This window comes from Pagrus major, chromosome 10 (assembly GCF_040436345.1).
Source record: "Pagrus major chromosome 10, Pma_NU_1.0".
Classification (NCBI taxonomy): Eukaryota; Metazoa; Chordata; class Actinopteri; order Spariformes; family Sparidae; genus Pagrus; species Pagrus major.
Genome location: NC_133224.1, coordinates 574,212 through 602,112, shown reverse-complemented (window position 1 = coordinate 602,112; position 27,901 = coordinate 574,212). Strand labels below are relative to the sequence as shown.

At 46.8% G+C, this 27,901-nt stretch overlaps 1 protein-coding gene across 2 annotated transcripts; it reads left to right on the top strand.

The window, feature by feature from the left end:
- Positions 1-243: 243 nt before the first annotated feature.
- On the top strand, positions 244-27,857 carry kif1ca (kinesin family member 1C, a). Of its 2 annotated transcripts, none has more exons than XM_073474826.1 (29): positions 244-573; positions 697-847; positions 11,683-11,810; positions 12,454-12,530; positions 12,643-12,721; positions 13,695-13,795; positions 14,285-14,350; positions 14,433-14,611; positions 14,698-14,809; positions 14,918-14,995; positions 15,105-15,170; positions 15,255-15,333; positions 15,486-15,564; positions 15,738-15,886; positions 16,794-16,901; positions 17,363-17,481; positions 17,558-17,637; positions 18,043-18,118; positions 18,425-18,504; positions 18,596-18,690; positions 19,644-19,727; positions 19,839-20,019; positions 20,211-20,283; positions 20,404-20,502; positions 20,897-21,058; positions 21,184-21,498; positions 21,705-21,794; positions 22,372-22,606; positions 22,866-27,857. In XM_073474826.1, the coding sequence occupies exons 3-29, from the start codon at positions 11,705-11,707 to the stop codon at positions 23,675-23,677; spliced, it is 3,780 nt and encodes a 1,259-aa protein (XP_073330927.1). In that variant the 5' UTR covers positions 244-573; positions 697-847; positions 11,683-11,704; the 3' UTR covers positions 23,678-27,857. The 2 variants fall into 2 exon arrangements, with proteins under 2 accessions (XP_073330927.1, XP_073330926.1); XM_073474825.1 differs by having other exon boundaries at positions 16,794-16,913.
- The last annotated feature ends 44 nt before the right edge of the window (positions 27,858-27,901 follow it).

Genomic DNA, 27,901 nt, shown 5'->3' with positions numbered 1-27,901 from the left:
CCACCGGAAGTGCGCTGACTTGTGAGCGGAGTGAGAGCTCTGTCTGTGGCCCAGCTGTGGCGGTGACCCCGCCGCAGGAGGAGGCGGGGGCAGCGGGGCAGGGTGCGGGTCTGGGCGGGCCTGTGCGGGGCGGGGCGGGGCGGCGCGGCCCCGCGGCTGACTGGCTGCTCTCCGCTCGGCTCCGCTCCTCCTCCGTCTCGGGGACGCGCCCGCACTCACACGCACACACCGCCGCGCGGCCAGGCCACCGGCCGCCTCTCTGCTCAGCCCGTCTCCGCTCAACTACATGTTCCGTTAGAACTTCCGTTCGACCCGCGGCCCGTTACACTCCCCCGCCCCCCGCCCCCCGCCGAACAGGACCGGACCGGACCGACTCCTGGATCACCGAGTTTGAGCGAGTAACGTTCGCTCGCTCCGGACCTGCCGTGATTCAGCTGCAGCAGCGGGCCAGCAGCGGGCCTACACTTCCTCCGGTCCGGCTCGGTCCGAACTTTCCCCCCCGACCGCCGCAGTAACCGGACGGTGACGTCAGCCCCGGGAACAGTCGAGAAGCCGCCGGTGACCGGAGAGCGCGTGAGTGTCCAACTTTCCTTTACCGTGTGTGTGTGTGTGTGTGCGTGTGTGCGCGCGGGGCACAGCAGCGCCCCCACCCAACTTTCTGACTGTCCGACCGTCTGTGTGTCCCGGTACCGACAGGCCCGGGCCCAGGACCGGGACCACGGCCGCTCCCCCCGCCGCTGCCTGGTGCCTCGGTTCGTTCTGACTTGTGACCGGGCCGATGGGGACCGTGTGAACGGGTCAGCGCGTGGCTTCCACGAGACTCACCGTTTCCTCCGGTCCGGTAGAGGTGAGTCAGCCCCGGTACCGAACCGTGCAGTGACGTGTTCTGTCAGATTATTGATTAATTATCATTTATAATGTTTGTATTGAATTATAAAGTGGTCTGTGACGTCAGCAGTGTGTCAGAACCGAGCCGAGGTCAAACTTTATAACAATTAACAAACTTTATAACAATTAACAAACTTTATAACAACTAAACTTTATAACAATTAAACTTTATAACAATTAAACTTTATAACAATTAAACTTTATAACAATTAAACTTTATAACAATTAAACTTTATAACAATTAACAAACTTTATAACAACTAACAAACTTTATAACAACTAACAAACTTTATAACAATTAACAAACTTTATAACAACTAACAAACTTTATAACAATTAACAAACTTTAACGCTGTCGGAGTTTAAATTCACTAAAACTCAACATATTTACACAATAATCATGTTTAATAACAGGTTGTGATTCTGAACAGTTCAGATTGTGTCGTTCTTTAACATCAGTTTGTTTTAAGACATAAAAACAAACATGTTTCTCTTTAACATTTCTACATACTGCAGCTTTAACAACAGTCCTGTTCAGACCGAATGAAAAACTGCATTTTGTCACATTTTTGTGCATTTTAAGATGTTTTTACATAAATATTCAACAACAGTGCATTTAAAGGAGCATTATGTAGAACAGTTGTAGAAAGAAATTTAAACTAATAATTTTAATATTTATATTAATGAGGTAATAACACAAACTTTTTAACCATAACTGAATAAACAAGCTGTTGTCCAGAACTATGATTTAAATATAAGATATAGATTAAAGAAGATGGGTGTTTTATAAAACATGTTGTCAGGATGAAAGACTGAGAGACTGAAAATCTTTGTGTTGTAAACAAAACAAGAACAAACAACTTGAATCACCTTTTTCTGACGGTTTATCGAAGGAACAATCAAATGAGAAATTAATCAGCAGATTAATCGTCAATAAAAACAATCATGAGTTGCAGCTTTATGCCGAATTAGCCGTTAGCAGCTCCTGTTAGCGGTGAACTCATGGATGTACAGACAACTGTCACTGGATCACTGTGATACTGAAGAAAAGTTAAAACATGAACATTCTAAGGGGAGTTCTGAATGGTCTTTTGTCTCTGACAGCTAAGTGGATTTATGTACATTTATTCTGAAAGGACCTCAGAGATAATGACATCCTGGAGAAGTTTAAGTTACACTGACTCTAAAAATATGTGTTTCATGTCTGTGAGATCAGATTTGACTCAGTTATGACTCCTGGAGGAAGTGCGTTTTTTGATGCAAATTTCGGCAAGAGTTTTGAAGTATGTTAATATTTGTTTACATTTAGTCAAACAGTCTCCATTAATATTAGCAGAATTATCAGTTCGCAGCTCCTGTTAGCAGTGAACTCATGGACGTACAGACAACTGACACTGGATCACTTTGATACTGAAGAAAACTTTAAAACATGAAGATTCTCAGGGGAGTTCTGCACGTACAAGGAGAGTCTTTCCCTCTCAGATTACTAAGTGGATTTGTGGATGATTATCTGTGATGGTTATAAAAGACATGCTCAGGAAGTAGAAGTCACACTGAATGTAAACGTCTCAGCCCTCAGGCCTTCACACAGACAATCAGCACCATACATACACTGGCTGTGCATTTCAGCAACAAGGAAGTGCTTTTCACTTCCTGTCTACACAGGAAGTGGGAGTGTGCTGCATTGTGTAGTCTGACTTATGTTGCTTGTGATCAACTTTACCTGCTTTTTTAGAAAACATGGGATCAGTTTCATTATCTAACGTACAGTGTGAAGAGATGAGTCTGATCTGAAAACGTTACGTCTTCACTTCACATCCAGCCGGTGTTATAATCCTGTGTTAAAAGTGAGCTGAATTAGCAGTTAGCAGCTCCTGTTAGCAGTGTACTCATGGATGTACAGACAACCGTCACTGGATCACTGTGATACTGAAGAAAACTTAAAAACATCAAGATTCTAAGGGGAGTTCTGAATGGTCTATTGTCTCTGATTTCTAAGTGGATGTATGGACATTTATTTTAGAAGGACATCAGAGATAAAGAAGTTTAAGTCTCACTGAATCTAAAAATATGTGTTTCATGTCTGTGACTTCAGATTTGAATCAGTTATGACTCCTGGAGGAAGTGCTAATTTGTACACGATTTGCAGCGAGAGTTTTGAAGTATATTAATATTTGTTTACATTTAGTAAGATAATCTCCATTAATATTAGCTGAATTAGCAGTTAGCAGCTCCTGTTAGCAGTCTACTCATGGATGTACAGACAACTGACACTGAAATACTTTGATACTGAAGAAAACTTAAAACATGAAGTTTCTAAGGGGAGTTCTGAATGGACTTTTGTCTCTGAATTCTAAGTGGATTTGCGAACGTGTGTTCTGGATGGACGTCAGAGATAATGCAGGAAGTTTAAGGCACACATGATATCAGCGTGTGTTTCACGTCTGTGTGTTGACGTCTCACTCAGGATTGAGAAGGAGGCCGACTTCTGTCCTGCTGAACGTCAGAGTTAAACTGAAGTCCTGGACGATGAGTTAAACTACAGGAGAGCTCAGTGAAGATGTCATTCCCCATATCCACCATCTGATCTTCATCCTGTGTCATGTGGCTGTCACTACATGGCCAAAAGTATGTGGACACCGGAACACATGTCGTCCCAGAACCGTCGTTCATTGTTCACGTTGTTTGCTCTTGTGTAGAGGAGCGTTGTCACGGTGAAACAGGAAGTGGACAAACAGCTGAATAATGAGACGACGAGCAGCTTTAAGAGGCAACGTGGACGTAGACTCACCTCCACACACTGTTCATGTCGCTCTCTCGCTCGCTAAAGTTAGCCTGTGTGGCTAAAGCACTTCTCAGCAGGCATCTCAGCTATCTGTGTGTGTGTGTGTGTGTGTGTGTGTGAGTGTGAGTGTGTTGTGTATTTTTAGCTGCATGTTGTTTTGGATTCTGCTCTGATGTTATTAGGCAACACCACACATCTGATAACATGAGGGACAGAGTCATCTTCATGACGACAGATGATGCTTCTGTCTGCTCAGACCTCAGATTATTGATTATAGACTCATAAACAGAGACGTGATAGACCACAAGTTTGACCAATCACAGCTGGGCGTCTCTCAGGAACAAGGAGGAGGTGCTTTCGGGAACAAGAATGTAAACATGGCGTCTTTCACTTTGCCATGTGTGCACTTAAAGAGCGCTCTGTGCTCCTATTGGTCAACGTGATGTGGAGTTTGTCAGACTGGGTGAAAGAAGGCAAACGCTTTAATCTGCTCGTGATTCTGCCGGGTCGTCATGAGTCCAGATGAGACGTTGGTTGTGGGCCACTGTAGTCAGACTTCCATCCAATCACAGTCCAGATTTTAACCAGATTTCTTGGATCCTGTATTGTAGAAACAAGTGTTCAAGTGAACTGATAAACATACAAGATTTTCTGGGCCAAGAGAGTATTAGTCAGAATCAGAATCAGCTTTATTGGACCAGTATGTGTTCAAAAACAAGGACTGTGACTCTGGTTCAGTTTGCTCTCGATGTCCAGGGAAGAGTTAAAGATGTTGGGCTGTTGTGGGTCTGAGCCTCGTTTCTGTTTCATGGATCGGAGTCTAAACTAAACGAGGTGAAGATTTACTCTGCTGCTGCTCGCGTGGTTTTTAATCTCACTTTCTGTTTTTAACCACAATAAGAACTTAAACCGGTCAAATAACTGCTGAGGAGCAGAAGTTTAACTGGAGTTCACAACACTGCGCAGCACTTCAGTCAAGTTGATTATCTGCAGTTTATTGTAACTCACACCGACACTGATCCGTGTGTCATCTCTGTGTGTGACTGCAGGCCGAGGTTTGCGACGGCGGTATTTCCCACGGCACATGAAGGCAACACGTGGTCTTTGTCATGGGAACAGGACGAAGAGACGTTCATGTCAAACAGCGTTAGAGAGCCGAGTGTAAAGTGTGCTTTACAAACTGGGCGTCGGGTCGAGCTGATGCCTATCTTTAGCTGTGTGTGTGTGTGTGTGTGTGTGTGTGTGTGTGTGTGTGTGTGTGTGTGTGTGGTATGAAGACCATTCATTATCACATTCCTGCACTGAGGCCTCCACATGGGAACGAGCTCGTCTCTCCACATGACTGTAATCACATCAGTGGTCACAGGGGCTCACTCACTGATCAATAACCAATCAATCAATACTGACTGACGAGCTGCTGATGTACAGGCAGACTGAAACACCTCAGGAAGGAAAGGAGGACGTGTGTTTGTGTTCGTTACATTAAACAGGTTTTCAAACTGTCAGTGAGTTCAGTCGCACCTCAGTGATCTGAACTCAGACAGGAAACACATTTAGATTCAGTGCGACTTTAACTTCTTGAACACAACATTATTATTATTATTATTATTATTATTATTATTATTATTATTATTATGAGTAAGCTGCTAACAGGAGCTGCTAACTGCTAATTCAGCATAAGGCTGCATCTCATTGACGATTAATGTGCTGATTAATCGATTAGCTGTCAGAAAACATCAGAAAATGGTGGCAATTGTTTTTGTTCACGACACAAAGATATTCAGTTTACTGTCACAGAGGAGGACAGACACCAGAGAATATTCATATTTAAGAAGCAGAAATCATAAACATTACTCAAAGAGAGTAATCAATCAATCAGTAGTCAATCAGTTCACTGGTGTGTCCTTTACGTGAAGCTAAACAATGGAAATCATGGTTGGATTCGTTTCCCACAGTTTAAATGTATTCATGCTTGTGTTTGAGCTGACATCATTAATCCTGGTGATCGTCAGTAACGAGCACCAGAGACCTTTGACAGGACGTCTCAGGTGACATTATGTTTTTATGTAATTTGAAGGATTATATTGTTATATTATATATTGTTATATTAGCATTTTAATAAGTTCTTAGTCATTAGAGTGGAAAACGGTGCTTATTAAATGACATCATTTATCTCATACATAGTGAAGAGAATTAGAGACGCTGGAAAAAAATTAGTTCTGACTATTTTCCCCAAAACATTAAACATTTAACTGAGAAACAGTTCTGAGTTTAAAGTCAAAATGTTAAGAAAAAGTCGTCAGAACGTTTTGACAGTGTAGATCAGGACCTGATCGGGTTCTGTATCAATATTATTGTCACTCTGCAACATGATCCTGAAACGTGCTTCACATGAACACTGGTGAACTGATTATCTGATCTATGCAGTTACCAGATCATCCAGCTGGTCGTGTGAACAACACGATGTGATGTGATCGATCAGATCATGAGAATCTGATCAGCAGGATCTGATCAACATCTTGTTTTATTCGGTGCATGTTTACCTTCACCTCCAGTTTCTGTTGTTCTTACATCATGTGTAAACACGTAGAGGAAACCAGGTGGTGTTAAAACAAGAGCTCAGGAGAACATGAGGAGGAGAACACGAGGAGGAGAACACGAGGAGGAGAACACGAGGAGGAGAACATGAAGGAGGAGAACACGAGGAGGAGAACACGAGGAGGAGAACACGAGGAGGAGAACATGAGGAGGAGAACACGAGGAGGAGAACATGAGGAGGAGAACATGAAGGAGGAGAACACGAGGAGGAGAACACGAGAAGGAGAACACGAGGAGGAGAACATGAGGAGGAGAACATGAAGAAGGAGAACATGAAGGAGGAGAACATGAGGAGGAGAACATGAAGGAGGAGAACATGAAGGAGGAGAACACGAGGAGGAGAACACGAGGAGGAGAACACGAGGAGGAGAACATGAAGGAGGAGAACATGAAGGAGGAGAACACGAGGAGGAGAACACGAGGAGGAGAACATGAGGAGGAGAACATGAAGAAGGAGAACATGAAGGAGGAGAACATGAAGGAGAACACGAGGAGGAGAACACGAGGAGGAGAACATGAAGGAGAACACGAGGAGGTTCTGACCGGAGGAGACGTGGTGTGACGTCATGTTGACAGGATGAATCCAACTATCTGACTGAATCATGGAAACCTGTTTTTAAGCGTTTGTAAACATGTCCCGTCAGATTGTTATGACAACCTGATTATTCCCGGTTATCAGATTATTGTCGTCATGGAAACGGGCTTATTGGCGGGCCTGTAAATCAGCTGGATTCTGATTGGCTGTCAGCGTTTGTATCGTTCATCAGATCTGTGAAGGTGATCAGGGAAGAGATCGGTCACAGTTGATGTTGTTGTGGTCTGGATCTTTACACTGATAAGGTGATTGATGTGGTGATTGATGTGGTGATTGATGAGGTGATTGATAAGGTGCTGATGGAGCTCATCAGCAGGACAGACGTGTTGACCCGTATGGACTCTACCTGATGGTAAATGAAGTCCCGTCAGGTTAACCCCTCCTGACACCGGGACTCCGTCAGCGTTCGACTCCCTGCTCGTCCTCTGAGCGGCCGAGGTGATTTTGTTTCCATAACTCAGCGTCAGCAGTCTGCCGGAGTTTCCATCTCCTCGCTGTGATGGCTGTTGTGTAATATCTGGCTCAGCGAGGCGGCCGGGCGGCTCGCAGGCGCTGCAGCTGGTTTCAGCTCCGAGTCCTGAACGACACCGCCGCCGACGACTGGAGGGCTTTGTTTCTGTCAGAGTGTGTGTGTGTGTGTGTGTGTGTGTGTGTGTGTGTGTGTGTGTGTGTGTGTGTGTGTGTGTCTGCTAACAGCCTGTTTAAACAGCTGGTTAGTTTGACTAACAGCAGCTTCACGACCAGCCGGGCCGGTCCAACCAAACACACACACACAGAGAGTTAGTCAGGGTTGTTGTGTGTGTGTGTGAGTGTGTGTGAGTGTGTGTTGGGATGCCTGGGCTGTGATGTCAGCGTTTCTGCCCGTGGTCTGTGGTATGCAGGCTGCTAGTTCACCTCCACACACACACACACACACACACACACACACACAACACACACACACACACACACACACAATAAGATTAGAGCACAATCCAGTATCTATGTCCACCATCTTGTCTGTGTGTGTGTGTGAGTGTGTTCTTGGTGCAGTGATGTGACTTTAAGCTGTGTTGACAGAGCAAACACACACTGTTTAATCTGAGCTGTGTGTGTGTGTGTGTGTGTGTGTGGCTGTGTGTGTGTGTGTGTGTGTGTCTGTGTGTGTGTGTGTGTTACTGTAATGTCTTGTTACCTGGTTGAACTTTAACATATTTAGTTCCAGTGGCTGCATCAGGAGCTGCTGTCGGACCCGACACAGTGCTGAGACTTAAACTTCTTGTTAGCAGCCTGGTTCACATGATGGCTGCTGTGTTTCAGGACACACAGACACACACACAGACACACACACAGACACACAGACAGACACACACACAGACACACAGACAGACACACACACAGACAGACAGACACACAGACACACAGACAGACACACACACAGACAGACAGACACACAGACAGACACACAGACAGACACACACACAGACACACAGACAGACACACACACAGACACACAGACAGACACACACACAGACAGACACACACACAGACAGACAGACAGACAGACACACAGACAGGCAGACACACACACAGACAGACAGGTGCTGTGCTCATGTTGCAGATGAAGACGCTTTGCTTCTTATCGGTCTGTGTTTTAATGACAGTGTCTGCAGCTCCGGCACATACCTGACATACCTGGAGCAGCTGATTTTGATGTGTGGAAACAATGCTGCTCTTTGATTTCACACACACACACACACACAAACACACACACACACACACGCCAACCTCGAGTGTTTGTCCTCATTTCCCTCCTCAGACGTGGTTCAGAAACTGCTGATTGGACTCTTGTGTTGTTTATTTGTTACATTGTGTCTCAGTGAACTCGGCTCGATGTGTTGATCCTCTGACGCCTGATCGTACTTTGGATAAACTGATCCTGATCCTTCTGTGTCTCCAAACACCAGTAGACTTTTATTTTGAGGAGTTCAGTGAGTGTAGCAGCGCCGTCGTTGGTCAGAAATGTGTCCGCAGAGCAAAACTTTCAGTGTTTTTTGACAGTAGATGAATTTGAGACGTCTCAGGGATGAGAAGCTGCACACCTCCAACTTCTCAGTGAGGAAACCAACTCCCTCATCAACCACATCAGCCTTTGTGTCAGTTTAAATCCATCATAATGTCAATATTAGTTTTTAAAGTGACGACGGCTGAACGAGTCCGTCTCTCTCAGACTTTACGTGACTGAACACCTGTCGGCCACCTGAGCTGCACGGTGACATCACGGGCGTGACTGTGGTCGCTGTGGACGCTCGTTCATTTGTTTACTTCTGCACGAACATCCTGGGTGTGTCGCCTGTTATCAGACTCACTCAGGTGAAACAAACAACACACACACACACACACACACACACACACACACACACACACAGGCAGCAGAGGAGGTGTGTGTGTTAGAGGCCGAGCGATACTGAAGCTGTGATGTCGATGTTTGATCGGGGATATTTAATATTTTCTTCTCATCAGATCTCATGTTCAGACTCGAGCTACCAACATGTCGGTCCGTCTCTTAATACGGTCACACTTCCTGTCTGTGGCTCTCAGCTCCGAGCTCGTTGGTTCCTCCTGAAGATGTTTTACGAACACCTCACAAATATAAACTGTCATGTTTTATAAAGGTGCAGTAATTTCCTGAAACAGCTGCTCACTGTAGTATTTTATTTAAAGTTGCAACGATTCATTGATTTGTGGTCGAACATTAAATTAATCGTCATTTTTCAAGATAAAGAAAACGCCCAAATTGTCTGATTCCAGCTGGTTAAATGTGAATATTTCCTGGTTTCTTTCTTCTGTGACAGTAAACTGAAGATCTTTGTGTTGAGGACGAAACACTGATCAACATTCTTCAACGTGTTTTCACATTTTACAGCCCAAACATCTGATCGATCAATGGGAATAACAATCAACAGATTAATCACTGATGAAAGTATTGTTTAGTCTCATCTTTAGACTGTTTCCAGTGGCAGATTAACCCACATGTGGGGCTCTACTGAGGGTTTGAGTCGTCTTTAATGAAGCTGTCAGCTGATCACAGGACAGTTAGATGTTTAATGTGAGAGATTAGTGTCACACACATTTAATCAGCGTGGAGACGTCAGATCAGAGCGTCTGTCTGCACACACACAACGTTAGAGGACTCAGATAGTCAAGATGTCTCCGCTGAACGCTGCATGTGTTTATTACACACTGCTGAGGACACACACACACACACACACACACACACACCGCTGATAACAAATCACTGAGCTGATCAATAACTCAGACTTTTATCAGTCCGCTGTGATACGACAGAGACGGTGAGATCAATGACACCGTTACTCTGTGTGTGTGTGTGTGTGCGTGTGTGTGTGTGTGTGTGTGTGTGTGTGTGTGTGTGTGTGTGCGTGCGTGCGTGCGTGCGTGCGTGCGTGCGTGCGTGCATGTGTGTGTGTGTGTGTGTGTGTGTGAGGTGTTTTCCCAGCAGAACAGGACTGTAGTGTGTTTAAAGGCCCTGAGGCCGGGGCGTTCGACATAGACTGACACTGACAAAGACAGAGAGAGAGAAAAGGAAAGACAAAGACTTCAGGACGACAAAGGTGAAAATGAGACAACTGAGGTTACCATGACGACGAGGAAACACAAAACAGAGGACAGGAATGTAAAGAGAGAGAGAGAGAGAGAGAGGGCGAGAGAGGAAATAAGTGGAAACATGAAAGAAAGAGAGGAAAGAATGAAGGGAGGAGCAGAGCTCGAACGCCCGGGACTGAGAGATGGAGGAGGAAAAAACACCAAAGTATAACAACAGTAAAGACGTGAAGAAGAAGAAGAAGAAGAAGAAGAAGAAGAAGAAGAAGAAGAAAGACAGACGGAGAGGAAGGGAGGAAAAATAAATGAGAACAGGGATGAGAAAGGAAAGAAAGAAAGGAGGAAGAGACTGGAGAAGCAAACAGAAGAGTAAAGAAAAAAGGATAAAAAATGAGACGAACACTAAAAGACAGAGAAGATGAAGAAAGGAAAGAAGAGACGTCAAGATTACAAAGACGAGGAGGAAACTATCAAAATAAACAAGAGAAAAGGAAAATCCACCGGTGGAAAAAAGAGGAGAGGAAAGAAAATGAGCGGGAACGAGAGAAACGGAGCTCGTAAAGTGACGAGGAGGAGCGATGGAAAAAGGAGGAGGAGGAGGAGGAAAGTGGTTTGACTGTAAGAGGAGGGAGAGGTTTGATTTTGATTTAGGAGGAAATCTGAGAGATGGATGATGGAGGGAAGGAGAGAGAAACAACGGTCGAATGAATGAATAAAATCTGAAAAGTTTAAATGTTAAAAACTCAAACAACAAACAGAAGAAGAGAAATATCAACAAAACCAGTTTAACAGAAAACAAAATCACTGATCTGTAATAAAAACTGTAAATAAAATTCAAAACTAGAAACAATAAAAACAAACTTCTTCTTTATTTTGAGTTTTATTTTGACGCTAACTGCTGATTTTTAAACAGTCTTTGAACTTCATGCAGAATTAGATGAGAAAGAATGAGTTTTTTTAATACTTTATATTGTAATATTCTGCTGGTTTTCAATAATTTCCTTTTTTCAGTATAATAAACTAATAATAAGACGGAGTAGTGACAGTGGAGAAAACACTGGCTCCTACATTTCCCATAATGCACCTGAGCAGTCCTTCAGTAGAGCCTCCACAGCTGCAGCCTGTAACACAAACTCTTAACATAAGTGTCACTGCCCTTTATTGTTGTTTATCTTCTGTCTGTGTCTGACTCTGCTCTCCCATTGGCTTCCCTCAGGTGGGGTGGGCGGAGCCGAGCGATGGCGGGTGCGTCGGTGAAGGTGGCGGTGCGAGTCCGCCCGTTCAACTCCAGAGAGACGGGACGCAACGCCAAGTGTGTGATCCAGATGCAGGGAAACACCACCTGTGAGTCTACACCCTCCAGTCAAATCACTTCCTGTTTGGTCCCCACAAAGCTGTCGGACCCCACACAGTGAGCGCCCGGTGACGGGACCCCGTAATGTAGATAGACAAGAACACAAACACACTTAACGTCTCAATATGTGGAGTCTTTTAAACAATAAGTTAGACAGTTTTACATGTCGAGTCTTTACGTGTGAGGTTCAGTTATCATAGCATTCTTATATTTCTCCATGCTGAGTTCTGTACCGGTCCGGTTCAGATTAGTGACCCGGGCTGTGCCGACAGACTCGCTGCGTCGGAGGTTTGCATGTGTTAAAACAGGCCTGAGCAATCCCAGAATGCCTCAGCCCGTCATGTGACCTCTGAACCTCTCAGCGTTTATTTATAGACGTTCGTGCAGCGCGGCTGTTTTTAGCCGCCGTCTGACCGTCCGCTCAGATATTTATACTGTCAACCTGTTAATGACGGGAGAGGTGGAGCGTCACGAGCAGATGAACCAGGAGACACAGACGACCTCCTGCTCCTCCTGCTCCTCCTCCTCCTCCTGCTCCTCCTGCTCCTCCTGCTCCTCCTGCTCCTCCTCCTGCTCCTCCTGCTCCTCCTCCTCCTCCTCCTCCTCTGTCTGATGAGTCCTCTCTGTTTCCAGGTATCTCAAACCCCAAACAGCCCAAAGATGGAGCCAAGAACTTCACCTTCGACTACTCCTACTGGTCACACACAACGGTGAGCTCACACACACACACACACACAGAGACATTCACCAGGTAACCAGAGGCAGTGATAACAGGTGTGTGTGTGTGTGTGTGTGTGTGTGTGTGTGTGTGTGTGTGTGCAGGCTGATGACCCCAGCTTCGCATGTCAGAAACAGGTGTATAAGGACATCGGAGAGGAGATGCTGCTGCACGCCTTCGAAGGTAAAACAGTCAGATGTGTTTTTGTTTGTAACTTCAGAATCTGTCTCAGTTGTTTGTGTGTGTGTCGTCAGCTGGTGTCGTTTGTTACTGCGTCTCCGCGTGACGGCGTAGAAACATGTGACCTACCGCACGTTCGTCTCACAGAGATGAAGCACTGAGAGCTGAGAGGAAAAACGCAAAACAAATGTAAATGTAAAAATGTATGATGGACACTGATCCTCTGAGGTTTTGACATGATAGTGAATATTATGACCGAGGCCGGAGAAAGAAAAGGAGCCACGCTGACGTCACCAGAGCCTCTCTGAACAGATGAGACAGGCCCGTGTGCTCGCAGCTTCTGCCTTGTTTGAAGATGAGCTGTGCTCGTGTGAACTCTCTCCTCACAGTTTAGTTCCGACTTTTTCGTCTCGTCACCATCACATGAACATTTAGAAAAAAGAGTTTTGACATTTGTGAATCGATTCTGGATCGTAGGAGTTCAAAATCTAGATTGTTGTTGTTTTGTTTTAGTTCCCACCCCTTGTGATGATGCTAATAATGCTAACAGATGCTATTGTTAAATATCCCAGTGATAATGCTACAGATGCAGCCATTACTGATGATAAAGCTGATGGTCTGCTAATGCCAGTGATACCTAAGAAGCTACTTAAAGGAGCAGTTCACCCACAAAATAACTCAGTCATCATCTCCTCCCTCCATGTTGATATAAAGTCAGGGGAAGTCTCGTCGTCCACAAACATTTCTGGAGCTTCAGAGTAAAACATCAGATGTCTCCGTACAGCTCGTCTGCTGTGATCACAGTCTGCAGGAGAGACGAGGTCACAGCCTGATCTGAGGAGACCAGATTTACACCCTTTATTAACATGAAGTCTTCACTGGAGCTGCTGAGATGACAGTGTAAATACTTTGTTTCTGGGTTTGAAACAGTCAAACAATAAACGACATTAATATTATTGTTGTTGTTGTTTTTCAGGATACAACGTGTGTATTTTTGCATACGGACAGACGGGTGCAGGGAAGAGCTACACCATGATGGGCAAACAGGAGCCTGGGCAGGAAGGAATCATACCACAGGTAGACGGTCTGACAGCTGGATGTCCTGTTGCTCTGCTGCCACCTCCGGCCTGAACCGCACAGTACATAAGTCACTGGTCCTGACGTTATAGGACCAATATACACAGATGAAAGCGTCGTGGTCCTTTCCGTCAGATCAGAGAACTTGTCAGTTTGTGGCAGCATGGCTGTACCCGGAAGTCCCCAGACTCCCTTAACAAATGTGTCAGTTTAGTGAGTTGTTGAGTTGGAGACACTTTATAAACTGTGTGAAACTCTGTCTCTGACTGATTCTGACTTATTTGTTCCTTCTTGTAAATTCAGCAAATGTTCTGCATGAACTTCTTTCTGTCTTTGAGTAGAAACATGGAGTCTGTTGGTCTCAGTGATGATAATCAGCTGTCACAGTACTCAGAAGTCACAGCAGGACTTTCTATCACCTCGTGCAGGATCAGTGTTTGTGTCACTATATAAACTGATTGATTAATGTTTGTGTGTCTGTGTGTCCAGCTGTGTGAGGACTTGTTTCAGAGAACAGGAGAGAACACTGATCCTGACCTGACCTACTCTGTGGAGGTAAACTCACTCTGATCTCTTCATTGAGTCTCATTCATTCAGTGAAGGTCGATTCATTGATCGTTGTCTCTTCCACCTTCAGGTCTCCTACATGGAGATCTACTGCGAGCGGGTCCGGGATCTATTAAACCCAAAGTCCCAGGGGACTCTGCGGGTCCGGGAGCATCCCATCCTCGGGCCCTACGTGGAGGATCTGTCCAAACTGGCTGTGACCGGATTCAACGACATCCAGGACCTGATGGACGCCGGCAACAAGGCTCGGTCGGTCCTGTGGTTTTTATTTATATTATGTTTGTTTTTTTATGTATATTATTGATCATTAACACCTGACTGGTTATTGATTACAGGACGGTCGCAGCCACAAACATGAATGAGACGTCGTCCAGGTCACATGCTGTCTTCACCATCGTCTTCACACAAAAACGACGAGACCAGATGACCAGCCTGGACACTGAGAAGGTGTGTGTGTGTTCTGTCCTTGTGAGGACCCGTAGTTGTGTCTCGTTATCAGTGTTGTCTATCATCAGTTGTTTGGTTTTGGACTTAAAGATGAAACTCTGTCTTCAGGTCAGCAAGATCAGTCTGGTGGACCTGGCAGGAAGCGAGCGAGCCGACTCCTCCGGGGCAAAAGGCACTCGACTGAAGGTCAGAGGTCACGAGTGTCATGCTGGTGTTTCCTTAAAATGAACTTTTTCTTACATCTGCTGTCACATTTAACTTCATATTAACTGTGTTTATTCATGTTGGTGTGCAGGAAGGAGCCAATATCAATAAATCTCTAACCACGCTGGGAAAAGTGATATCAGCTTTGGCTGAAATGGTACGTTCACACAAACCTGGGGTTCATCAGAAAATATAAAAGTGTCTGACACCGATGATAACGCCTGTTCTTCTGTCTCCGCAGCAGAGCAATAAGAAGAGGAAAAGTGATTTTATCCCCTACAGAGACTCTGTTCTCACCTGGCTACTAAAGGAAAACCTGGGTCAGTACAACTAGTATCAGGAGGAGAATGACAGTAAAGTACCAGTAGTACCACAGCCAGTAGTGGTGTGTAAGCAGGAGTAACAGTGTGAGCTCTGAGATTAGACTCCTCGTAGAAAAGACCTGATAATAACATGAAGGTTTGATTTTCAGGAGGAAACTCTCGGACGGCCATGATTGCTGCTCTAAGTCCTGCTGACATCAACTATGAAGAAACACTGAGCACTCTGAGGTCAGAAACTGATGACTGTCGAGTTAATCTCTGTAACTTCATCATGTACAGAGCAGTGAAGTAAATTAGATTTAATCCAGCCTAATACCATCTGTGCTTCCAGGTCAGAAGATGCGTTGTGAGGCTTAGATAAATCCACGTTAACCTGACTCTAACTTGTGTTGTGGCTCCAGGTACGCTGACCGTGCCAAACAGATCCGCTGTAACGCTGTGATCAATGAAGATCCCAACGCCAAACTGATCAGAGAGCTGAAGGCTGAAGTGGAACGACTGAGGAACCTGCTGTTCTCGCAGGGCCTGCAGGAGCTGCTCGACAACACTGGTACTCATTTATACAGGAAATAGTTTTACTTCTTATACTCACCATGTACGTTACTAGAGAACATTAGAGGTGTCACGATTCTCCTGATCCCCAATTAGATTTGAACAACAATTCAGTGCTGACAGCTCTGCTGTTGTTCGACGTTTATGTCCCAACAATTGTCATTTACATTTTTAAACTTCTTTAAAAAGATGTACAACAACAGCTTGACTTTATTCTGGAGTCTTTTGCAGGTTGGGGTTGGACTAGTTCAAATAATATTCACCAAAAATAAACAACAAATACCAGTGATTCAACAATAAGCCACAAAAGATGGAAATTCAGACTGTTACAAAGTTCAGTTCCTCAAATCTGTCCAGAGTGAAGCATCTTCACAAACAATCACTAAGGATCTTTGGCAATGTTAATCATCAGTTCTGGTATATTGTGACATCACTGATGACAGTTTTTATGTCATGATGTCACCTGTCATCATAGTGATGTCATCAGCAGTCTCCGCCCTCTCACCTCTCAGCTGATCACGTCCCACCTGCCTCTCAAGCAAACAAAGCTCAACAATGGCTCCCAGAATTAGCCCGTTAGCTCGTGTTAGCATCGACAGTGTGGTGCAGTCGCAGCACTGAACAGCTCAGTCTTGTATTTTTGGGTGTGTGCGGCTATTTAAACACGGTATGTGTGGCATGTGCATGTGCAGTATGTTCAGAGGAGGGTATTTACAGACAAGAGCAACTGTGTGTGTGTGTGTGTGTGTGTGAGTGTGTGTGTGTGTGTGTGTGTGTGTGTGTGTGTGTGTGTGTGTGTGTGTGTGAGTGTGTGTGTCTGCAGATATTTACATGCTGTTCTTTACATAACAAACATAGCAGAGATTCCAACTTGTTAAAAAATGAAACCCGACTCTTTCTTACAGTCAACAACAACAACGTCCTCGCTGGTCTCGCAGGTGTGTCCCCCTCCCCGCTGCAGCTGGCACTCACAGCCAATGGGATCGTATCGAAGAATGGCTCCGCCCCTGCAGGTGACCATCTAGGTGTGTATGTGTGTGTGAGATCTCTTGTTAACCTGTGAACACACAGTCTGTTTGAACTGATCCAACCATTGAACCAGTCACCTCAACATCACCAGACTCCCTTAACAAATGTGTCAGTTTAGTGAGTTGTTGAGTTGGAGACACTTTATAAACTGTGTGAAACTCTGTCTCTGACTGATTCTGACTTATTTGTTCCTTCTTGTTAATTCAGCAAATGTTCTACATGAACTTCTTTCTGTCTTTGAGTAGAAACATGGAGTCTCGATGTTAATGTCAGCTGTGAACAGGCTGGTTTGAAGTGGAGCCTGATACTGACTTTTTAAAATTTTATGTGACAAAAAAGTGTCTACAGAAACGATTGTTACAATCACAAATGGGTGAAAACCTGAATATATGTTCTTTACTTCTTTCATCCTGCTTTACCATCTTCCTCTTCTGTTCCTCTGCAGGTGCTGAGCCGCCGTCTGCAGGTGACGCCCCCGCTGACCCCGACCACCTGATGGAGGACGGCGAGGACGGAGAGGAGTCGGAGCCCATCAGTAAAGAGGAGGCGGCAGAGAGGCTGCTGGTAGGAGCAGAGTTTGATACTGAGGCTGGACTCCTCTGACAGGCCGAGGCACTGATGTGTTGTGTTGGTGTTTCAGGAGACGGAGAAGATCATCGCTGAGCTGAACGAGACGTGGGAGGAGAAACTGAGGAAGACGGAGTCTATTCGACTGGAGAGGTGAGACAGATGAGCAGCAGTCAGAAAATACCTGCCAGCCTGTGGACTTTTAAACTGAAGGAGACAAGTAGACTACAACTCCCAAGATGCATTTCAACAAGAAACAGTTTATAATTGTGTGAATTCGGCTTCTAGTAGCCGAGGCTCATGGGTACTGCAGTATTCAGGAGATCGTTTATAGAAATATTTGAAAATAAGTGACCAATCAGAGCAGAGTATGTAAACACAAAGACAACCACAATGTAAGGTTGGTGAGTCGGCCATGTTGACTGATGTCTCTCTGTCTCTCTCTCTGTGTCTCTGTGTCTCTGTGTCTCTCTGTCTCTGTGTCTCTCTGTCTCTCTGTCTCTCTGTCTCTGTGTCTCTCTCTCTCTGTGTCTCTCTGTCTCTGTGTCTCTCGCCCAGAGAGTCCCTGCTGGCAGAGATGGGCGTGTCCATTAAAGAAGATGGAGGAACGTTGGGCGTCTTCTCTCCTAAAGGAGTGAGTTTATTTATTGTTTAAGTTCATACTTCAGTACAGACACAACGTATATGTTGGTGCATGAACTCATGTGCAGGATGTTTAACACTGAGCTGACTTGTAGTCCTGCAGCGGCTGACTTGTAGTCCTGCAGCAGCTGACTTGTAGTCCTGCAGCGGCTGACTTGTAGTCCTGCAGCGGCTGACTTGTAGTCCTGCAGCGGCTGACTTGTAGTCCTGCAGCGGCTGACTTGTAGTCCTGCAGCAGCTGACTTGTAGTCCTGCAGCAGCTGACGTGTGTCACACTGACTTCCTGTGTGTGTTGCAGACGCCTCACCTGGTCAACCTGAATGAAGACCCTCTGATGTCAGAGTGTCTGCTGTACTACATCAAGGAGGGATTCACCAGGTCTCACCTGTTACTGATCAGTCACCTGACTGTTATCCAGAGCTGGTCTTCACGTGGTTCGACGCTCACCTGATGTCTGTGTGTGTTTCAGGGTGGGACAGCAGGACGTGGACATCAAACTGTCCGGTCACTTCATTAAAGAGATTCACTGTGTGTTCGTCAGTGAGACCAACGAGCAGGGAGAAGGTGAGGAAACTACAAACATGGACTCCATCCTGAACCTGCTGTCGCCAACAACACGACACACTTCCTGTTTCACACAGAGGCTGATCAAACTGATCACTTCACACAGTAAAGGCAGCCGATCAGGCAGACAGGCAGACGATCAGACAGACAGGCAGCCGATCAGGCAGACAGGCAGACGATCAGGCAGACAGGCAGCTGATCAGACAGACAGGCAGCCGATCAGGCAGACAGGCAGCCGATCACGCAGACAGGCAGACGATCAGGCAGACAGGCAGCTGATCACAGGCTCGGTTCAGTGAGCTCAGAGCGCCACCTGGTGGTCGGACTGAAGCAGCTGCAGCTCAGAAACAACCTTCAGAGATAAAGTTAGATGAACTGTTAAACTACATGTTAGTGTTGTTATTAATGTTTGTACTGAAACATTAACTCATTATCTTCTTCAACTGAAGACTTAACGATGTTTCTGTGATCACATGAGAAGATATTCAACAGTAAATACAGTCAAATCAGCTGGAACACAGGTGTGTGTGTGTGTGTGTGTGTGTGTGTGTGTGTATGAGTGTGTGTGTGAGTGTCTGTGTGTGTGTGTGTGTGTGTCTCTGTGTGTATGAGTGTGTGTGTGAGTGTCTGTGTGTGTGTGTGTGTGTGTCTCTGTGTGTGTGTCTCTGTGTGTATGAGTGTGTGTGTTCAGTGAGTGACCCTCTCTCTTCTTCTTCTCTCTGTAAAAGCTGCCAGGAAATCTGTCAGGTATCGTTCTAACAGTCAGTGTTACCGTGGTGACGTCACCTCCATCTTATTCACACCCATGTTTCCTGTGCCCCCCCACCCTCACCCTCACCGTGTGTGTGCGCGTGTGTGTGTGTGCGTGTGCGTGTGTGTGTGTGTGCGTGTGGATCATCCCTCCTGGCGTCTGGTCGTGTACAGATGTTGACAGCTGTGTCTTCTCTCTGCAGTGGTCGTCACTCTGGAGCCGCTGATCGGAGCGGAGACGTACGTCAACGGGAAGCAGATCACCGACGCCGTCGTCCTCAAACAAGGTGACGGACTGAAGCTACGTCACCAACAAACATTAAAGATATAATGTAGATGTTGTCCGTGTTCGATCGATCTTTACCTCCTCCTATAACTCCGATCGTGTCCGTTGCTAGGTAACCGCATCGTGATGGGGAAGAACCACGTGTTTCGGTTCAACCACCCGGAGCAGGCGAGGCTGGAGAGAGAGCGCAGCCTGCCGGCCGACCAGCAGGGGGAGCCGGAGGACTGGAACTACGCTCAGAAGGAGCTGCTGGAGAAGCAAGGCATCGACATCAAACTGGAGATGGAGAAGAGGTAGAGAGGGAGTTATTGATCACTGATGATCGGAGATGATCAGTAACCATTACAGTTATTATGTACAGCTTAAAGAGAACAAGAACCATAGATATCTGTGCTGTTCATGATAAAAGACACAGACACATTGGACTGATTGATTGATAGATGTGCAGGCTGATCGATTGGTTGGTTGGTGGTGTGTGTCTCAGACTGCAGGACATGGAGATTCAGTACCGTAAAGAGAAGGAGGAGGCTGATCTGCTGCTGGAGCAACACAGACTGGTACGTCTCTGTTCGTTTGATCCACAGCAGCTCATCACACAGCTGATTCATAATCAATAATCAATAAACTGTGTGTGTGTGTGTGTGTGTGTGTGTGTGTGTGTGTGTGTGTGTGTTCAGTATGCAGACAGTGACAGTGGAGACGACTCTGACAAACGCTCCTGTGAGGAGAGCTGGAGGCTGATCTCCTCGCTGAGAGAGAAACTACCTGCTAACAAGGTACACACCTGTCTGTCTGTCCCTCTCACCTGTCTGTCTGTCCCTCTCACCTGTCTGTCTGTCCCTCTCGTCTGTCTGTCTGTCTGTGTGTCTCACCTGTCTGTCTCACCTGTCTGTGTGTCTCACCTGTCGTGTGTCTCACCTGTCGTGTGTCTCTCACCTGTCTGTCTGTCTCTCACCTGTTGTGTGTCTCACCTGTCTGTCCCTCTCACCTGTCTGTCTGTCTCACCTGTCTGTCTGTCTCTCACCTGTTGTGTGTCTCACCTGTCTGTCCCTCTCACCTGTCTGTCTGTCTCTCACCTGTTGTGTGTCTCACCTGTTGTGTGTCTCACCTGTCGTGTCTCTCACCTGTTGTGTGTCTCACCTGTCGTGTCTCTCACCTGTCTGTCTCCAGGTGCAGTCCATAGTGAAGCGCTGTGGTCTGCCGAGCAGTGGGAAGAGGAGGGAGCCTCTCAGAGTCTATCAGATCCCTCAGAGGAGGAGGATCAGCAAGGACCCCAAACGGGTCACCATGGAGGACCTCCGCATGCAGGCTGTCAAAGAGATCTGCTACGAGGTCAGCACACACGCACACACACACACACACACACACACACACACACACACACACACACACACACACACACACACCTGTGGTATATGTGTTGTGAGCGGCTGCTCTGTGTGTGGCGCCCCCCTCAGGTGGCTCTGGGAGACTTCCGTCACTCCCGTCAGGAGATCGAAGCTCTGTCCATCGTCAAGATGAAGGAACTCTGCCGCATGTACGCCAAGAAAGACTCCAGCGAGAAGGACAGCTGGAGGGCCGTGGCCCAGGACGTCTGTGACACCGTGGGCATCGGAGAGGAGAGGAGCCCCCCCGCTGAGGAGGGAGGAGGAGGAGGGGGAGGAGGAGGAGGAGGAGGAGGAGGAGGAGGAGGAGAGACGGGGGAAGGAGGACAGAAAAAAAACATGTACGATCTGAAGGCCCACATCGATAAACTCACTGATATTCTGGAGGTGAGTTCACGACCTTCAGAGTCAGTCCAGAGGTCAGAGGCCTGTAATGCTAACATGCTAATGCTTCTGATGGCGCTACATGAAACACAGAGGATCACCAGTGTTACAGTTCATCCCAAGAACATGAACGTCTCAACATGTCATCAGAGTCATGACGAACGTTTTCATAATCAACATAATGAACTCGTTGATAAAATGTCTTCCAGGAAGTGAAGCTGCAGAACAACATGAAGGACGAGGAGATCAAAGCTCTGAGAGACAGAATGATTAAGATGGAGAGCATCATACCTGTTCAGGTACGTTCACACACCCTGTCCTGCTCCGTCACACCCTGAGTGTCGCCTCTCTGAGTGTCGCCTCTCTGAGTGACGCCTCGCTGAGTGACGCCTCGCTGAGTGTCGCCTCTCTGAGTGTCGCCTCTCTGAGTGACGCCTCTCTGAGTGACGCCTCGCTGAGTGACGCCTCGCTGAGTGACGCCTCGCTGAGTGTCGCCTCGCTGAGTGACGCCTCGCTGAGTGTCGCCTCGCTGAGTGACGCCTCTCTGAGTGTCGCCTCTCTGAGTGACGCCTCGCTGAGTGTCGCCTCTCTGAGTGTCGCCTCTCTGAGTGTCTCCTCGCTGAGTGTCGCCTCGCTGAGTGACGCCTCTCTGAGTGTCGCCTCTCTGAGTGTCGCCTCTCTGAGTGTCTCCTCGCTGAGTGTCGCCTCTCTGAGTGTCGCCTCTCTGAGTGTCGCCTCTCTGAGTGTCGCCTCTCTGAGTGTCGCCTCTCTGAGTGTCGCCTCGCTGAGTGTCGCCTCTCTGAGTGACGCCTCTCTGAGTGACGCCTCGCTGAGTGTCGCCTCTCTGAGTCCTCTGTGATCTCTGCTTGTTTCCAGGACGACGGTGAGAACGGCGAAGACGACGAGTCGCCTCAGAGAGACGAGGACGGGGCTGGAGAGGGCACCCACCAGCCGGAGGTCAGGGTGAAGAGGCTGATGGACGAGGACCCGGCGTTCAGGAGAGGACGCCTCCGCTGGCTGAAGCAGGAACAGCAGCGAATCCTGAACCTGCAGCAGCAGAACATCACCAAGAAACTACGAGGACAGAACCAGAACCAGAACCAGAACCAGGGTCAGTCTCGCACGCCACAGAGAACAGGATTCATTTTTTATTGCACCCATGGTTCTGTTGTTAAACGTGCTAACATGATAACAAATGCTAACTAGCAGGCAGGTATGATATAACCATATACTGTAGTTTAGTGTGATAGCATGCTAACATTTGCTAATTAGCTAACAGAACCAGAACCAGAACCAGGGTCTGTGTGAGAATGATTGATTGTTTGGTTGAAACAGGAAGTGATGTCATGTGTGTCTCCCCCCTCCTGCAGGTCAGAACTCCCCAGTTGTCCCCGTTCACCTGCCCGGGACCGGCCGCTTCATCCCTCCCCAGGAGTGCAAGCTCAAGTTCCCCTTCAAGAGTAACCCCGCCCACCGGTTGTCATGGGGACCAGCCAGCGCCGCCCTGCAGGCTCTGGGTCTGGGGGAGGGAGGTGAGGGGGGAGAGTACAAGGAGGAGGGAGGAGTGATGGAGGGTAAAGGTTCTCCCTCACCTCCTCCTCCTCCTCCTCAGGGTCAGACTCCTGCCCTCCTGCCCCTCCCCTTCCAGGCCCCGCCCCCTCGCATGCGCACCCCCAGCCCTCATCGCGCCTGGCAACAGCGTAACCAGGGAAACTTCTTCCAAAACCACCAGCACCGCTACCGCCGCAACTCTCTGGACAGCTCCACCCATGGCAACAGTAACTATGATAACAACCAGCATCATGGCGGCGGTGGCGGCGGTCACCAGGGGCGACCGAGACAGAGGCGGGGGGTGTCGCCTGTGCCGGGAGGGGAGAGAGGAGGGGGGAGAGGAGGAGGAGGCGGGAGGGACAGAGATGGAGGCTTCCATTATAATCAACACCAGCACCATCAGTACCACCACCACCCCTACTACAACCCCCACAATGCACCATTCCAGCCAGGACCTCACCCCAACTACCACAGCCTGCCGCGCTCCGGGGTCCCGCCCCCTCCTGCTGACATGCTACTGGGGGTGGGGCCACCGCCGCCGCCGGTGGGGTGGGGCTTCACCACCCCGCCCAGGATGAGACGGCAGTTCAGCGCACCGGACCTCAAAAACAACAAGGAGACCCCCATCTGACCTCTGACCCCAGGGAGGCCTCTGATTGGCTGCAGGACACAGGGTGGTCCTGATGCTGTACAGAATGGGCTGTGTGTATGTGTGTGTGTGTGTCAGCGTGTGTGTGTGTGTGTGTGTGTGTGTGGCTTGCTCCTAGCCTTTACGATAGCATGGGTTAGCTGTTTCCATGGCGACACTGTTTTAGGAAGTGGATTCTTTTTATTTTGTAATTTTTGCAGTTTGTCAAACAGGAAGTGTATCACGTTGTGATTTAGTTTTATTGATTTCATTGATTGCTGATTTTCTGGTGTTGATCAGTCGTTTATAACGAGGTGCCTTAAAGCTGAGCTGTTAGCTCCCGCGGCTAGTTACTGTTAGCAGAAGTCTCCTGTTGAAGCTGTTTTATACTTAAAGATGAAGTACGTCGGGTTGTTTGTGGGTGTTCGTACTTACATGGACTTGAGTTTTAACTTTTAGCAGCTGTTAGCCCAGGAGGCTAACTAGCCTGGTTCAGCCTGAGAGGTCTGCGTTAGCTTGGGCTAGTGAGTTAGCCTGGCGGGGAGCAATGAGTGGCTTTTCACGCTAATGAAATGAATCATGGTATGTGGTGAAGTGCTACACAAGCCCAAGATTTGCACAGTTGAAAGTGTTAGCGTAGCCTAGCCTAGCCTAGCCTAGCCTATACAGGGCAGCATTCACGCTGCGTGGGAGCCACAGGTTGTACGACTTCAGCAACAGCTCGGACGTGTTTAGCATCCTGTCGATCACCAGCACCGAACAGAGAAATATAATACAGACTGAGCGGCACGTTTGACAGTGTCGGCGCTCTCTGTTGGCCGATTACATCACATTTCTGTACTGCAGCTCTCGGTCGCTGTGTACACATAAACACTAGTGTTCAGTTCAACAAAAAGCATCAAATTCTCACATTTGAGAAGCTTAAACTAACAAACGATTTACATTTTATTGCTTTAAAAATTAGAAATTTTTGATTGAAATGATCAAAATATCCGAACACATCATCAAAATGATCAAAATGACGACATTCAGCTCAGAGGGCCAATTAAAGGTGCAATATGTAAGAATTTCAGTTCAAAACATTTAAAATTGAACTTTAATTATCACCACAATGTGAAGAAACAGCAGTTTTGATATGTTAGTTAGCATAAGTTAGCATGCTAACCCGCTAGCCCTGGGCCTGAAAACCTCTTACTTCCTGAGCTAGTGGTGCAAACGCCAACATTCCCCGGGTAGTCTGGCTAGCTGCGCAGCTAACTGAGCTAATAAGCTAACAGTAGCTTGTAAAAAAGAAACACACAGCAGCAGGTAGCAGCTCCTCTGGTGATACGCTGCCCAGGTTGTCGGGTGTATGAATTCAAGGTGACTAATTCTTGTGTATTGCACCTTTTATTAAATAAAAAAGTACGTTCAGGTTTAAACCCACGACTAAATTCTGTGTGAGTAAAACAAAGTTCCTGCTTGGTTCATCACGAACACTAACAGCTGGATTTAGCGTCTTGTTTCTCCTTAAAATGGATCCTGTGATGTTACTGTCAACCAGCTGAGAGCCGGCCTGAAGCTCGTAGTGTCCGTTTCTCCCACGCAACTTGAATGCTGCGTCGCTGAGTGCTACAAACCAAAGAGAGCTGACAGACACACTGCTGTACAGAAGGACAGAGGGACGGACGGAGGGACGATCATTGTTTCGGAGGAAGACGAGGAGGCGTTGAATCTTTTTAAAGCGTTGTGTGTGTATATTTGAAGTGTATCCTGACTTGTGTTGTGTTTTGTGAAGATGAATCTATTTTAAAAACTGGCTGCGACATTTGAAACGTGCTCGACTTCACTGTCTCCGGCAATCGTGGGAAATGTAGTAAGTCTCATGGGAGATGTAGGAATACCGACTTATTTAACTGACATGGGATGAGATGTAGGAAACCTGATGGATTATGATGCATGTAGGGCCGTGTGAGCAAGGAACTCTGGGAAATGTAGTTTGAGACTGAAGAGACGAGACGAGAGAAGAAGGAAGAGTGAGACACTAAAAGAAATCTGAGATATGATAAGCTTTGAAGAAACACTATGACATGTTCTGTGGGATTTGAACCTATACTGAGTTTTATTATTATTATTATTATCATTATGTCGACATCAAAGAAGGGACGAAGGATAAACTGCTGCCTTCCTGAGACGACAGGAAGTTGGAAATTGTGGCTTTTCCCCGTCTGATGTTGCATTTAATGTCACTTGACTGATCATTTTTTCATCATAATGAAACGTGTCATCATTTTACTTGTTGTGAGAAATGTTTTTTCTATTGATGCCAGCTTTGTATGGAGGACTGCGTCTGCCACAAGTCAAGAACTAAAGACACAAATAAAGGGCCAACAGTAATACTCGTTTATAAAATGTGACCGTTGATATTTCTGTTTCCGTTTTATTTACTTAGTTCTTCCATTTTAAATCGATTTAGTTCTGTATTCATTTTCTTTTGCATTTTGCAGGATGATGCGTAAATAAAAGTAAACAGAAATTGATTGATGTCATATTTCAGGAATTAATTAATGCCTGCATTTATTTTTAGTATTATTTTTGGTGCCTTTAATGGTTTATTTACATTTTTTACTTGTGACTGTTTCAGTCCTCCACAGCTTTGGGCTGCATGCTAACACGCTATCTGTCCAGCAGAGCTTCAACATCAGTGTCGTTTTGTAAAGTTGAAGGCTGCTAATGACCGTCATCGTCGACGACGACAGTGACGTGACGTCGGTCTGAAGTCCAGAGAGCAGCAGCGACTGTTTCTGCTCGATGAGCGACTTTGATTGATTATCTGAATAGTTGCTGATTAATCTTCTGTCTGTGGAGAAACGTCAGAGCGGATCTTAAACGCAGCATCATGAGAAGGTTCCTTCATTGTTGCGTTCACTGCACCTCTGAAATGTAGGAAGTTGTAACAAAAAACACCGAGCCACAAATTTCCCACTTCCCACGTCAGACCTGAACGCAGCGTCGTGTTTAACCTGCCCTGAATGATGATGTGTTTACTGTCGGGAGGAGCTGCGAGTTAGCAGCCCTGCCTGAACCCCGCCCACACAGAGCAAGGCATTGTGGGAGATGACGAGTGGAGCGTCTTTGTGCTCCGTGACTTTGAGACCTTTTCAGGTCAGAACCAACCAATGGGAGCGCTCCTTCGACCGCACAGCGGCAGGGAGTCGCCATGACGATGATGACAAAAACAAAAGGAATTGATTGTGATTGGCCAGAGAAGCATGACATCAGCGGGATTTGTTTCCGCCTTGTTTTGCTCTGCTGGCTCTGGAATCGACCAATCACAGGACAATCTGGATAACCTGCTGCCACCGCCGGGGCTGATGGGAAACGATGTTTCCTTTTTATGTTTTGTTCTTCTTTTCTGATTTTTTTTAAAAACATTTTTTATGTCCAGCCGGGGCTTCTGATTGGCTCTTTTCTCTTCTTCGTGTATTCATTTGCTTCTTGTCCTGAATATTTTAACCCCGCCTACATGTTCGACCTTTGCTTTGTGATGTCATCACGTCATCCTCGCTGTTATTAATATAATTATGATAAAGTGTCTTTAATATTGGTTCTCTGGATGCTGCTACAGGGAGCTTCACCCTCATGCAACCGTCTGAGTGTGGTCACGTGTGTGTGTGTGCGTGTGCGTGCATGTGTGTGTGTGTGTGTGTGTGCGTGCGTGTGTGTGTGTTGGACATCTGTGTGTGTGTGTTTGCGGGTTAATTAGAATCATAATCTAAAGTGTGTTTGACTTGTTAAAGCTGATTTTATCGTTTCTTCTAATCGTCTGTTTAGTTTTTGTTGTTTTGGAGGTTTGAGGAGGAGGAGGGGCTGGGGGGGGGGGGTGGCGTTGCCAAGGTAACTCAACACAGAATTCCAGAACATTCTAGAACCCTCACTGACTGGCCCCGCCCATTCCCGACACCCCTGCTCCAATCACGACCTCAGACTCTGTGACATCACAGCACGATGTGGCTTCAGGACTTTGGGACGGACACGGACATGATGACATCATGGTCTAGCCCTCCTCCTATTGGCTCAGAGCCCCTCAGATGTTTTGTTTCCTTCCTGTCTGTTGTTGTTTTCGTTGTATCAGGAACCAATCTCAGGCTCTACCTGCAGACAACATGATGGCAATAAAGTGTCGACGAGACTGAAAACTGAACGCGACTCGCCTCCTGTTTCACTGTGCAAAGAGCTGAACGCTAC